Raw genomic sequence first — 14,382 nt, 5'->3', positions numbered from 1 at the left:
ATATATATATATATATATATATATATATATATATATATATATATATATATATATAAAATACCTTGCTACATGTACTGTGTTAGGCTAACAGAGACTTGTCATTTGCGCTTACATATTGTTGCTCTTTTGTTAGTTTTGATTGCTTCTATTGTCCTCATTTGTAAGTCGCTTTGGATAAAAGCGTCTGCTCAATGATTAAATGTAAATGTTATTGATGATATCTTGGCACAGTTAAGGCGTAATTCACGCCTTTGTGATATTATGTCCTGTTTTTGCTGCTTTGACTTTACAAACCAGATTTTGGGAACTTTACAAACCAGATTTTGGGAACTTTACAAACCAGGATTTTGTACACATTTTGAAACGCGTAATGTTACTGCTAAATATTGTCTGGCACTCTTGAACAATACATGACTGTCTCATTATGGACCCAAGTAGACCGGAATGCCATCAGTAGGCATTCAAGTTGGATGTAGTATTGATTTGTGGGCCATAAAGTGAAAAAAAAACAGTGAATCTACTGTGTGTCGTCTAGTGACACTGTTGGTTCTGCTCTGTCAGACCGCAGCTTCCATACTGCTGCATCCACTAAATATGACCTTCTGTGTCTCCTACACCAGTGGTTCTCAGCATTTTTGACTCCAAGGCCCCCACAGTTTACACTTTTACACCTATATATTTACATGACTTTTCTAGTCTTTTTTTAATTACAGGGTTTTTTTTTATTATAATTTTATTTTATAGTTACAATTCAAGATCTTTTGTACTCACAAATAAATGTATATCTTGACATAACTAAAAATGACCATGGCCTTTTAGAATTTTATGAATTTCCATGACTTTTCCAGGTCTAGAAGTAACATTTTTCAAATTCCCATATATATCCAGGTTTTCAAAGACCATACAAATTCTAATTCTTAAATAAAAATGCCAGTCTTTCTTTTTGGAACTTCTTGGTTTAGAACCACTGTCTAAATACTATACTAAAATCTATACTTTGTTCTGCTTACCATGGTTTTATGTGAACTAAAAATAGACTGTGCACTAACTTATGTGATGTAATGAGGTAGTTTTATCCATCTTTGTCTCTTTTTCCATTATTTTCTGACAGGATGACATCTCTGTGGTAGGATGAGAAGTCCAGTACCGCGTTTCAGGGACGTCGAGAGGCAGGCCAGTGGCCTGCAGCCTGTACAGTGTCTTCCTCCCTGTCATGAGCGACAGAATATCATGTGGTTCATCAAAGATGCCTGCGGCATCGTTTGTGCGATCATCACCTGGCTTCTCGTCATCTTTGCTGAGTTTGTCGTGCTGTTCGTCATGCTGATTCCATCGAAGAACCTCACCTACAGCCTGGTGAATGGCACACTCTTCAACAGCCTGGCCTTCCTCGCCTTGGCATCTCATTTCAGAGCCATGTGCACTGACCCGGTGGGGTTTTACCTGTAATAATCAATGCTTTCATGGTGTCTGCTGGGTAGGGGAGAAGATTTCCCACATTATGAGGGTTTTCTACCAGTATATGAGAGGAATTCTATGTAATGCTTACTTATTATACTTACTATATCTCATATATATATACTTCACACAGCGCGTGTGACGTGTGAGGGCTCGCGCTCTTCAAAGACAATCACAGAATATGACCGAGCTCGTGCTTAAAAGCAAAACACACTGGAATGAATAATTCACTGAAAACGCAATGTGAGTCTCTGTTCTCTCTGCAATCTCTGATGTAATCAGCCTGGTTTCCTTTATATTAGCGCTGTTTTAATGCTGACGGATTGTTTGAATGCATTCGCTTCCTGGTTCATTGGACTGAAAACTTTCCTGGAGTTTAGCGGCTTAAAATGATCTAATCGCAAGCAGTAGCAAAATTGGGTTAAAGGGTTAGAATAGAAATTGTGCTTCAGTATTTTTGCGTTAATTGCATTAAATTATTTTAATGTGTTAAGGATTGTAAAATGAATCGCGTGCATTAATGCGTTAACGATGACACCTCTTATATATATATATATATTAGGGCTGCATGATAAATCGCATGCGATATTAAACGTGCATCTTGTCAGTAAAACCATTCTGTAATCAGCGGTAAATCTCCATCACGTGCAGGCTTTCACATGGAGCAGCATTAACTACACAGAGCCGTTGTTCACTGACAAGCTGCGCAAAATATGATCGTGGTTTTGCGCAGCTTGTCAGTGAACAGCTCTGTGTAGTTAATGCTGCTTCATCTGAAAGCCCGCACGTGATGGAGATTTACCGCTGATTAAAGAATCAACTTTACTGACAAGATGCGCGTTAAATATCGCATGCGATTTATCGTGCAGCCCTAATAAATAAATATATATTATAACTACTAATATTAACAACAATAATATTAGTTCAATATTCATTCATTCATTTTAAAGATTTTAAAGTATTATAATTGCCCCCTGAGCTCACAGCCAAGATCTTCACAAGATACAAGAAAATCTTGTATTTTAGCTACTAGCAACACCATTAATGTTAACTATAATCCAACAACCTAGATATAAAATAGACATTAATTTGAATTCTGTAGGTATCAAAAAAGAAAAATATTGGGCGTAAGTGTCATCACTGTAGCATGCTTGCAATTTAAGAAAAGTAGTGTAATTTTTTCCCCCTACTCTTCCCTAAATCTTCAGCAAGGTGTCATAAATGCTTCCCATACTGCTATTAAAATGTTGCTGAAGTTGCCTGATGCTTTCTTAGGGAGCCGTGCCAAAGGGCAACGCCACAAAGGAGTACATCGAGAGCTTGCAGCTGAAGCCAGGCCAGGTGGTTTACAAATGTCCCAAGTGCTGCAGTATTAAGCCGGATAGAGCTCACCACTGCAGGTGAGACAGGAGCATATGGAGACGTAGATGCGTAACTGTAGCAGCACTATTCATCATGGTTATATTACTGTCCATGTTTTTTTTCCTCCATTGAGATCATTTTAGATACTTTCTATTCTGTTCTATTTATTTATTACCATTTGCACAGCACATTCTTTACAACATAGTCATGTTCTGAGTTAGTGTGTATGTATATACAGGGGTTGCACAAAATAATGTGAACACCTAAGAAATAGGCAATATTTAATTATTATGTTTTTACCACCATTTGCCTTTAATACAACTTCCAACCTTCTTAGAATAGATTAATTCAACTTCTGAATAGTCTCCAATGGATTGTCATCATCTGCCAGTTGTTTCAGAGATGGTGAAGGAGGGAATCTGCGTCTCCAAAACTTCCCACAGTGGTTTGATAATATTCAAGTTGGGTGATTGAGCTGTCCAGGTTTTGTGATAAATGACAAATTTTTTCAGATTTTGGCATTTGTGTCTGTGATTAAAGATTTAGCCGTTGCAGCTCTTTCATGGATGCTGGTTTTGTGAAGTTCTCTGTAGTCTATTGAGGTTTGCTGTCACTTTGTGGGAGTTGTTCTGTGTTGTTTGGACAGGATCCTCCTTAGTGTTTGACAGTCTATTATTCACTTTCGGGTTCCGCACATTATTCTTCTTCGTTATGAAGTCTTCCCATGCTTTATGAATGCAGTCATGATCATAAAGACTGGAAAACTAAACAACACTATAAAACAACAAACAATTGGGCTGATAAATTTACAGAAGCTCCTGCTACACAGGCTCTTATGATTTGTTTACCATTTCAACCACGGCTTGAACTGAACACAATTTATACAACACTGATATGCATATGACAACTAAAAGATAATAGCAATGTTTTCATTGTAGCCTACACAAATTTTATTAACCCCTGTAATAATAAGTGTTGTTCACATTATTTTCTCCAACCCCTGTACATGAAGCTGAATATTTTTGAAAGCCTTATCTTTAAACCATTGTTTAGGTTAGTCTTTCAGTTGTTTGGAAGTGTTAAGGTGACTTTTCATCTCTTTCTTTCCACCACCCCTCTTTTCAAACTCACTTTAGTGTTTGTAAGCGTTGTATACGGAAGATGGATCATCATTGCCCTTGGGTAAACAATTGTGTCGGGGAAAATAACCAGAAGTACTTTGTGCTTTTCACAGTAAGTATTAAAACGGCTAATCATGCGCACTTCTAAAAATACCACAGACACTGTTGTGTTAGCCACATGTTGTAAGCATTGCATTTTAATGAAACTAGTCAGTGGCTTAGCGTCTGGTCTGCATATGGGCCCGGGCAGTTTGGGGGCCCGCCGAGCTGGGGGGACCTTTTAATTGAAACGAGGGAAAGAATAGGGCCCTGCATGGGCCCGGTGCTTGTCCAACAGCTTATGAGAATTCTCGGCCCGAGTCCGAATGAATACCATGATTTTTTCCCCTCTCTCTCTTCCCCATTACACGGCTATTAAAATAGTTCAATTTTGGTTTTTAATGGCAAAGTGGTCATATTTCTTTATAAAGTTAATTTAGAAATATGTTTGGAACATTTTATGTTTGTTAAATTCAAGTTTTTGTTTTTTTTAAAGGAATGACCAAGCGGCAGAGGCAGACAGTAAGTTGAGCATTATGTTTGATCAATTTAGCTTTCTCAAACCAACACGACTTGCCTAAAATAAACAGACATAAAACACTTCATGCATTTCACAGTATTAATTTAAACATTTAACGTAGATAAATGAGCGCTGTTAGGTGCATATCCAATCGTTTGTGCGGAGATTGGAAGCTAAAGCGCGCTTTGCAGGACATGGAAGTGCCAGTGCGATCACTTGCATTTTTTTTTTTAACAGTGGAAACTTAAAAATACGCCGTAATTTTTGCTCATAAAGTTAAGAGTATACATCATTCGGAACTGCAAATGGTCTACTTGTATTTGTGTGCACTCACAATATCAACAAAACCTTGTGCTTTTGTAAAGTAAGGAAAACAAACAGGATGCACTTTCTGTCGTCTTGGTTTTGAGCAGGAGGGATTATATATTCTATATATCTATAGAATGCTTTAAATTACTATTTTAAAACGAAATAATTCAAATCGAAAACAAAAGCTCTTTCGTTATGTAATCCATGCATTTCTCTCTAAAGGCACGTCCAATGAGGAGATGGCGAGTCAGGTTCATTCATTTTTGCAACATTGACTCAGAAAACATTAGTTTATTAACAAATAATTCAAATATCCCCTCACTATTTTTTAGTTTTTTTGTTTGTTTTTTATTTATTTTTTTGTTAGTTTTTTGGGCCGCTGTGCCAAAATTGTGTTTGCATTCAGTAGCCTATCTGTCGTCTTGGTCTTGAGCAGGAGGGATTATATATTCTATATATCTATAGAATGCTTTAAATTACTATTTTAAAACGAAATAATTCAAATCGAAAACAAAAGCTCTTTCGTTATGTAATCCATGCATTTCTCTCTAAAGGCACGTCCAATGAGGAGATGGCGAGTCAGGTTCATTCATTTTTGCAACATTGACTCAGAAAACATTAGTTTATTAACAAATAATTCAAATATCCCCTCACTATTTTTGACTTTTTTTGTTTGTTTTTTATTTTATTATTATTATTTTTTGTTTGTTTGTTTGTTTTTTGGGCTGATGTGCCAAAATTGTGTTTGCATTCAGTAGCCTATAAGGCAGCATTTTTGTGCCACGTTTAAAAATAACTAAATAAATAAGATTGACGTCAATATATTTTAATAATAAAGTCAAAATTACGATAATAAAATCATGTTATATTGCGTGAAGTTGATGTGAAAATTCCACCTATAGGCCTACTCCTCCAAAAAAAAAAAGTCTGTGGCATCCGTCATTCGTTTGACTTTTTTTAAAACTCTGATTGATCGATTCATGAGACATTCGTTTGTATTAAATTGTTCAGATTTATTTCAACATGCATTCAAATATTCACGTTTAGTTCGTGCTGCAAATATTAAAGAGGAAAATATAATTGATTCATATGCAGCTTGAACTGAGGCGAATTATCTCACTACAAATTAAAGAGCGTAAAAAGACGTTTATTGTTTGTATGTTATTGAGACTTTGTAGTAACAATGCACAAAGCTGCGATTATTGGGTGGCTTGCATGCTACAAATAATGAATGGACTTGAAAACTTTAAACATCATTTCCAAGCATTAGCCTAGACCAGTGATCCTCAAATCTGGCTCGTGAGATCGTGAGATCACTGGCCTAGACCATAAATAAAACAGCTTGTGAATAGTCACGATTCACGTAACGTTATTTACTTCAGAAAAATCAACAATAGGGCCTACGTTAAGTTAACCGAGTTGGAGCCCATAACGTTTCGGGGGGCCCGTACAATTTTTTTTGCAGATGGGCCCGGGGCTGACTCGCTATGCCACTGAAACTAGTTCTGGACTTGCTGAGAAAAGTTCAGTTACTTCCCTCTGAATTTGAAAGTATCATTAATATTAAATTGATTGTAATGTTTTCACTAGGGATTTAATTGTATGTTTTATTTCATTATGGTTATTTGAAACCAATATACACTAACAAACATCTAATGTTGGTGCTGGTGTTTTTCAGATGTACATTTCCCTGATCTCTCTGCATGCCTTGGTCATGGTGGTCTTTCATTTTCTCTACTGCTTTGAAGATGACTGGACAAGTAAGTAAGAAAAGCAACTTATTGTTAGCCAGATAGATAACTTGACCCCAGTGACCTCTAGATGTCAAGGTCAGATGGCAGGCATGCAATTTAGAACGTTATCTACTGGAAAAAGCATTCCAACCTTTGCAAATACAGATAAGTACTTCTTAAAGCGACCCGAAAATGTAAACTCTGTCATTTTCCTGAGCCTCGTTTCAAACATGTATTTCTTTCCAGTACATTGAATACACTGGCTATTTTTTCCATTTGATTACAATGTAACTATTGTATTCTCTAAAAAGCACGCTAAAGCACCATAAAAGTGTCATAAAAGTAGACCATTGTCTGTGCGCATGTGGAAGTTAATGTGTGTGGGAACAGAAAATTGCTGCTATACACTTTTTTTTTTATGATGGACAAACAGTATTATGTAAATGTAATATAATGCCCTTTTTATTAGTACAAAAAGTGGACGGGTAATGAAGGAGAAGCCGATTCAAACACACATTGTTCAGATGTGGGCCACAGCTCGAGCTGTTGGAGGACATTCTTATCTCCCTACCACAGCTCCAGTGATAATTTTATATAAAATTGTATTCAGCTTTGCATAAGTTTTTCAACCTGTGTTTGCGGCTGGCAATATATTCAAAGTGTAGGTTATTTAGAAGAGAAAAGCCTGTGTTGGAATGAATTTCATCATCACAACCATTCAAAAGTTTGGGGCTAGTAAGATTTGTTTAAAGAAAGGAGTTTATAGTTTTAGTCATAAACAAAAATCAAAATGCTTTAACTTACCCTCAAGTTGTCCCAAACCTGTATGAGTTTCTTTCTTCTGTTGAACACAAAAGAAGATATTTGGAATAATGCTTATAACTAAACAGTTGATGGTAGCCATTGACTTCCATAGTATTTTGTTCCATACAATTGAAGTCAATGGCTACCGTCAACCGTTCGATTGTATTTTTGATCAAATAAATGCAATCTTGCTGATTATGAGACTTCTTTCGTAAATATGAAACAAATCTTACTGACCCCAAACATTTGAACAGTAGCATATAAATGTCAATCCCCCCAAAAAAAACAGTGTTACCAATGTTGTTTTCAAATAGGTCACTGGTATATTGCTAACCAAGCTTGGTGAAATTATCAAACCTCTTAACCCACGTGATGATGTGTTTCAACGCTTTCTAAGCTTGTTGTGTATCAGTTTGCACATACACATACAGATGTGTTGCCAGATATTCATACACACAAACCCTCTTTTTTATTTTTCTTTGTTACAAATAATTATACATAGACAAAATTAACCTTGGTTTTTATAGTTGTGTTGGTATATTGTATAGCTGTATGTGTTCCCTCTCCCCTCCTGACCCCAGAGTGCAGCACCTTCTCCCCTCCATCCACTATCATCCTCCTCATCCTCCTGTGCTTTGAGAGCCTCCTCTTCCTCATCTTCACCTCTGTGATGTTTGGAACCCAAATCCATTCCATCTGCACAGATGAGACGGTAAGAGATCGCTTCCTTTCAGCAGTGGGCGAACGTGGTGGAGGTAGTGCTTGTGATGTGATATGTGGTCTGATATTGTTATTTTTAGGTTTATGCATGTGGACAGTTTAACCAAAAAATGCTATCGTGCTTGAAGTGAAATGTAACACATATGCAACAAGTATAACTAGGTCACTGTCTATCAAATAATAATAGCATACATCCATTCTTTTTGTTTTGCCACATACCGTACCTTGTAACTTATAATTAAAATATGCTGTAAATTGGTGACACTTGACATATGAGTCCAAACTATCCAGTGCTTTGGTCAACTTATTGCATAAGACATGGTCTTGTGAACTTTTAACAGCTGACCTGGAAACACAATTCACTCGTATTCCTGTTCTATAGATGCAGCCAGAAATTTGTTCTGAGGAAGATGCCTTGCTATTCATCAGAGAATCCTGAAAAATTAGTTTCCTCAAAAATATTAAGCAGCTCAATAGTTTTCAATTGATAATAAGAAGAAATGCTTCTTGAGCACCAAGTCTGTTTATTAGAATGATTTCTAAAAGATCATGTGACACTGAAGATTGAGGTAACAGTCACAGGAATAAAGGACATTTTAATATATAAAAACTATAAACTAAAAAAAAAAAAATATTAAAATAGAAAACCATTTTTAAGTTGTAGTAATATTTCCACTATATTACTGTAGTTTTGATCAAATAAATGCAGCCTCAGTGAGCATAAGTCTTCTTTCAAGAACATTATAAAATCTTACTGACCCCAAACTTTTGAAGGTAGTGTATATTGTGTGTATGCAAATTTAAATTAGTTACATTTAAAAAAGTTATATACATATTATTATTATTATCATTATTATTAGTAGTAGTAGTAGTATTTTTTTTTTTTTATTATTATTATTATTATTATTATTATTTTTATTAAGTGTTTTAATTTTATATATACACTCTAAAAAATGCTGGGTTGTTTCAACCCAACTTTGGGTCAAATATGGACTAACCCAACCGTTGGGTTAAACTTTTACATTCAATTTTTAACCCAAAAGTTGGGTTAGTCCATATTTGACCCAAAGTTGGGTTGAAACAACCCAGCATTTTTTTTGTGTATTTTTAGAAAACCTTGGGTAAAATTATGATGAAAATAAGATGAATATTGCATGCAACACATCATCCCAAAATAAAATGCTCTCAGTTTTACATATTCTTCCAGTATGATGAATAAACCTGAACTAATATCACCTCTCTTTCTTGAATCCTTATTTGATTGGAATATTGAGAGTCAAGACATTTTTACATACACCTGGATTAAAAATCCTAAAAAAACTGTTATCTGTCAAATAACAGTTACAGTACCATGTTAGCACATTATATGTATACTGCACTGAATGGACTAAGCAGTATGCTAGTATTGTATTATGAGCATAAGCATAGTGACATGACTGTTCACTGTGAACACCACTATATAAACTGATTTAAAATAAACATTTGGATGAAGTTCTTTGTTTTATGAAATGGGTCAGTTGTTCTTTTCCTCTTCTGTTTTGTAATATTCACACACTCTGAAGTCTCGGTTATCTCTTGTTTTTAGGGCATAGAGCAGTTGAAAAAGGAAGAGAGAAGATGGGCTAAAAAAACAAAATGGATGAACATGAAGGCGGTATTCGGACACCCCTTCTCGATAGCATGGTTAAGCCCGTTTTCCACACCTGACCACGGGAAGGCTGACCCCTACCAGTATGTGGTCTGAGCTCAGGAAGCTTTAAGCTAGAGACTCGAGTGCACTTGGACTGCCTTTATAAACAGCATCTTTTAATTTGTTTGTAATCCTGACTCAAACGGAGCATTTACCAGTGAGACTAAATCACCTTCATCTTCTTTTTTTTCAGGGAACAAATCATTGCATATCCAATTATCCTTGCCTCTATTTATTTTAATTCAGAACAGAAAAGGAATGCTTTACCATGTCATAATCTCAAGCATCTCTGCCTAGCTACACCGAAATGAAGATGAATGTTGCGCAGATAATAGAAGCCAATTTATGCTAATATAACCGCTATTGTAATCTTGCCAGACTGTCCACAATGATAACCTACTTTCTGAAGGTACTTTTAAACAATCAGTTGTTATTTTATTTTATTTTTTATACCTAGCTACAGTATAAGAGCACTGACAACCATTCAATTAAATGGTTTATTATGCTGACAAAAAAACGTTTAAGGGCAGTTTTTACCAAGGATGATAACTGTAATGATAACTAAAAATCATTATGGGAGAATAGTGAAGTCCACACTAACATCTACTTTCTAACATTAACGACACTGAGGAACAATGTCATTGAAATCAATCTCAGAAAAAAAAAGTATAAGAGCACTGACAACCATTCAATTAAATGGTTTATTATGCTGACAAAAAAACGTTTAAGGGCAGTTTTTACCAAGGATGATAACTGTAATAACTAAAAATCATTATGGGAGAATAGTGAAGTCCACACTAACATCTACTTTCTAACATTAACGACACTGAGGAACAATGTCATTGAAATCAATCTCAGAAAAAAATTTTTCCAGCTCATGAATTATTAAAAACAGTGGCAGCCAATCAGAATGCTCGAGCATTTATAAGCACTGCTGTTAAGGACATATAGTTATAGTTATCCTTATATTTATCATTCTTGGTGTAAACGAGCTTTAACATTTTTGACACTGGCAGTATACAAAATATAAAAAGTATATAAACAATATAGGAAGTTTAACAGGGGTGTAAATATGTTCTGACAAAGCTTGGATTCAAGTGATTCTATACTAAATGATGCAGTCGTGACATTTGATCATAAATTGCTTTGATTATTTTTTTAAATGGTAATAAACAGAAATGTAATTAAAGAGACAGTAATGGCAAATATTGATAAAGCGGTACACTATTTTTTACATTCACAACTATTATAGAACAGAATTTATCTATTATTAACTTCCATAATCAGTGCATTGTCAGCTCATTTCTACACCCCTGATTCTTAACATTGAAAATAAATCCATTTAAATGATAATTACTTTATAAATGTAAAGAATGTGTTTTGAGATATTATGAGTACATTTGCTGTTACACATAAGATTTTGAGTGATAACAGTACTGATGTTACTCAGCTGCCCTATCAGATTTACTTCCTACACTCAATATACACTCTGTACTTTTTTTTAGAGCTGATTTACTTGGTATGTTTCCATAAACTTGGTTTGCAGAAATGTTTAAGAAAGGAACCGGCTTTAAAAAAACTGTGTTTTTGAAAACTTTATTGATTTACCATTGTTGCCATTGTTTTGGTTAATTGCATTTTACATTTTATTAATATACATTTTTGTTATGATGAACGGATGATATGTGCTTGAACTTTTAGGTGTGTATGAAACAGACAATCGTTCTGTTCTTCTTTGACAAATGGTAAATCATTAAAAACCGGAACACTCTGTCATTAGTGCTTTATGTGACAATGTGTCAAAGTGTCTGACAGTACATCTCCTAAATGCACAAACATATGTGAATCCAGTCTAATGACATGAAAATCAGCAGCTAAAATGCCATTCACATTGCAAAATCACTGTGTTGCAATCTCTCAAGAGGTCCAAATGTTTCCAAATTTGCTTGGCTCTTTGTCTTCCTGTCCACTTCCTGTCTGTCTTTGACACTAACCTAGTTTTCTCCTTTTTTTATTCTTTTGTGTTGTTTAATGAGTAGTTTCCTTGCTCAGTTTTTTGGGAGTTAAAATGAAAAAGCAACTAATTACAGTATATTTAGTATTAAATTAGGCTGATGTCCCTGTTTCATTGGTGTGAGATTGAGGTAAGCTTTGATTGCTACCGGTATAAAGACACATTTGTTCATTCGGCACAATGCATGCTATTTAAGATGGTCTGTTTTTCTTTTCCTTTGGAATGTGAAGGCATGCTGCATGCTCCATGTGTTTTTAATTTGTGCCGTAAAGTGAAAGTCGAACCATTTCTTCCAGTCGGGTTATTTCATATTAAAGATTAAACACCAGAAGCACACAGGTGCATGAGTAAAATGAATCGCCCCCCCCCATGCTTTATTTTTATTTTATTTTTTTAGAATGTTAACCTTTTGCTTTCCTTTTCAGTTCAATCAGTGGAATTTAAAGCCACAGTCCATATTTTTTTTTTGGTTAAAAATTATCCAAAATCAATATTTGAGCAAGTACATAACCAGCCAGTGTTCAAAACTATCGCCTTACTTTAGCCAGATTCACAACGGTTAGCTTATAATAATTTTTTCTAATTTGAGTGGTACGGGTAGGTTTTCACGGGAAATTCGAGCATGCTGCTCCGTCATTATGTCACGTTTGTAAACATAAAGAAGTTGTCCCGGCTACTAGGCTATCGCATGTGAGGATCCTGCAGGTGGCGGATCGTTTAAAGCCTTTTCTCACAGCAGCTAGAATAATTAAATGCCAAAAAATCATTTTGATGGCGGATTGTAATCCAGAAAGGATTATATGAAACACATGTGGCGGATCGTTTAAAGCCTTTTCTCACAGCAGCTAGAATAATTAAATGTATCATTTTGATGGGGGATTGCAATTCATAAAGGATTATGTGTTTATGAAACACATGTGAATGAAATTAATTTATATTCCAGTTTTAAATGTGCCTCTGATTACAAATGGCCTGGGATTACACAAGATTTGTATTTTAAAGACAACCAGTTCGAAGGGAGCATAGTTTGCTTTTTGGGTTAAAAGAATTTCTTAATATGAAATTCAAATGGTATAACAATTTTAGATTAGACTGTACAGAAATTGAAATCTACACACACACTATAGTCATAGTCACGCAATGCTAATGTTGTTAACATTAATAATCTGAGAATAAAGTATAACAATAATAATAATTTTCACGGTTTGATGTGATATGAGCTAATCGATCGCTAGATTAAATCACCATTGGTAGCACGATTAATTGTAATGCTTTTTTCCTCAGTTGGTCAGAACAAACGTAGCAGACTTGTTACTTGTGAAAATTCTTATTTGGGTCATATATTCCAAGACGTAGGCTAGAATCTGTGATTACTAAGTATAGGATTCACACCGGTGTGCTGACTGACCGTCACACACACTCCTCAAAACATTAGATTCATCCGCCGATGGAGCCGTGCCAGAGTACAACCCACGCAAGGAAAATAATTCTGCAGTAACTGCAATTCCAAATTTTCAAACAGAGATGGCGACAAAGGCAAAACTTACGGACTGCAGCTTTAAGTTCTTTTTTTGCCAATATGGATGTTGTTTTCCATCTATTTATGGAGTCTATTATTTCATATCTCTCAAGAATCACAGCGGTGTTGTTTTTCTTTTTTTCAGGGCATTGAAAAGTTGAAGCGTGAAGACCCTACATGGGAGAAGACTCCATCCTGGGAAGCTATGAAGTCAGCGTTCGGAGGTGCTCTTTATGTTGCCTGGTTGAGCCCTTTCACAGATCTCTCATGCCAGAAAGATACTTTGGATCCTGTTCCCATGTTCCCACAGGGTGAGATCATTGAGGAGGATGTGATTGAGATTCCTTTGGAGCCTCATTAGATCAAAAACCCTGACACTCAAATGGCACATTTCCTGCCTTGGACTTGCAAAGAGACTACTGTGGACATTTGAATATGGACTCGTTTTTTTTTTTTTTTTACCTATGCAAAATACATTTACGTACTACTGTAACAAAGTGCCTTAAAGCAGTATTTAAAACCAAAAATACAGCTAGCTCTTCTAAAGAGAAACTTATACTGTGCATAGAGAGATTGAGCTCCTGACAGTGTCACATAACATGTACTTCATAATGCCAGCTGTTCCTGGAGCAGTGATGTCTTTTAGTTTTGTGTATCTATATGTTTTACAAGACCTAGGATTTTAATAATACTGTTTTAAGTAGCTGTAAGTGAATCCTTTCCTATAGGACACTATAAAGATGCATCATTGCAGTTAAATAGTTGTGTACTGTATATGGTTGAAATGCCTTACTATATCACAAGATTTTTTTTTTTATCACCTGCCATTGAAACACTATGAAATGGATGCAAACCAATGAAAATACAAATTCAGGTGCAGAATCTGACAATATAAAACCATGGTGCTCATTTATAGACCCTTCGTGCCTTTTCCATAATTAGCAAAAAAATACACGTAAGATTTACTGTATCATCCCAGGATTTTACTGATATTTTATAATTTTGTTGTTTCTATGGCATTGGTCTTTCTTTTTATTGTATTTATGGCCTTTTTTAAAATTAATATTCTATAACTGTACATCTTTCCATTACT

The 14,382-nt window shown here is 35.3% G+C and overlaps 1 protein-coding gene across 3 annotated transcripts in view; it reads left to right on the top strand.

Annotated features, from left to right (window-relative positions):
- Positions 1-13,725, top strand: part of zdhhc3a (zinc finger DHHC-type palmitoyltransferase 3a) — a 14,533-nt gene extending 808 nt beyond the window's left edge. Inside the window, exons 2-7 of one of the 3 annotated variants that reach the window (XM_016292556.1) lie at positions 1,112-1,356; positions 2,734-2,858; positions 3,957-4,053; positions 6,488-6,569; positions 7,928-8,058; positions 13,435-13,725. In XM_016292556.1, the coding sequence (XP_016148042.1) occupies positions 1,132-1,356; positions 2,734-2,858; positions 3,957-4,053; positions 6,488-6,569; positions 7,928-8,058; positions 13,435-13,650 (876 nt within the window). In that variant the 5' untranslated portion in view covers positions 1,112-1,131 and the 3' untranslated portion in view covers positions 13,651-13,725. Of the gene's footprint in view, positions 1-1,111; positions 1,432-2,733; positions 2,859-3,956; positions 4,054-6,487; positions 6,570-7,927; positions 8,059-9,651; positions 10,376-13,434 lie in introns of those variants that run through there. The other 2 variants (XM_016292554.1, XM_016292555.1) reach the window with 2 other exon arrangements.
- The last annotated feature ends 657 nt before the right edge of the window (positions 13,726-14,382 follow it).

This window comes from Sinocyclocheilus grahami, unplaced genomic scaffold (assembly GCF_001515645.1).
Source record: "Sinocyclocheilus grahami isolate Dianchi unplaced genomic scaffold, SAMN03320097.WGS_v1.1 scaffold288.1, whole genome shotgun sequence".
Taxonomy (NCBI): Eukaryota; Metazoa; Chordata; class Actinopteri; order Cypriniformes; family Cyprinidae; genus Sinocyclocheilus; species Sinocyclocheilus grahami.
Note: the sequence above shows the minus strand (reverse complement) of the source record. Positions and strands in the feature narration are given on the sequence as shown.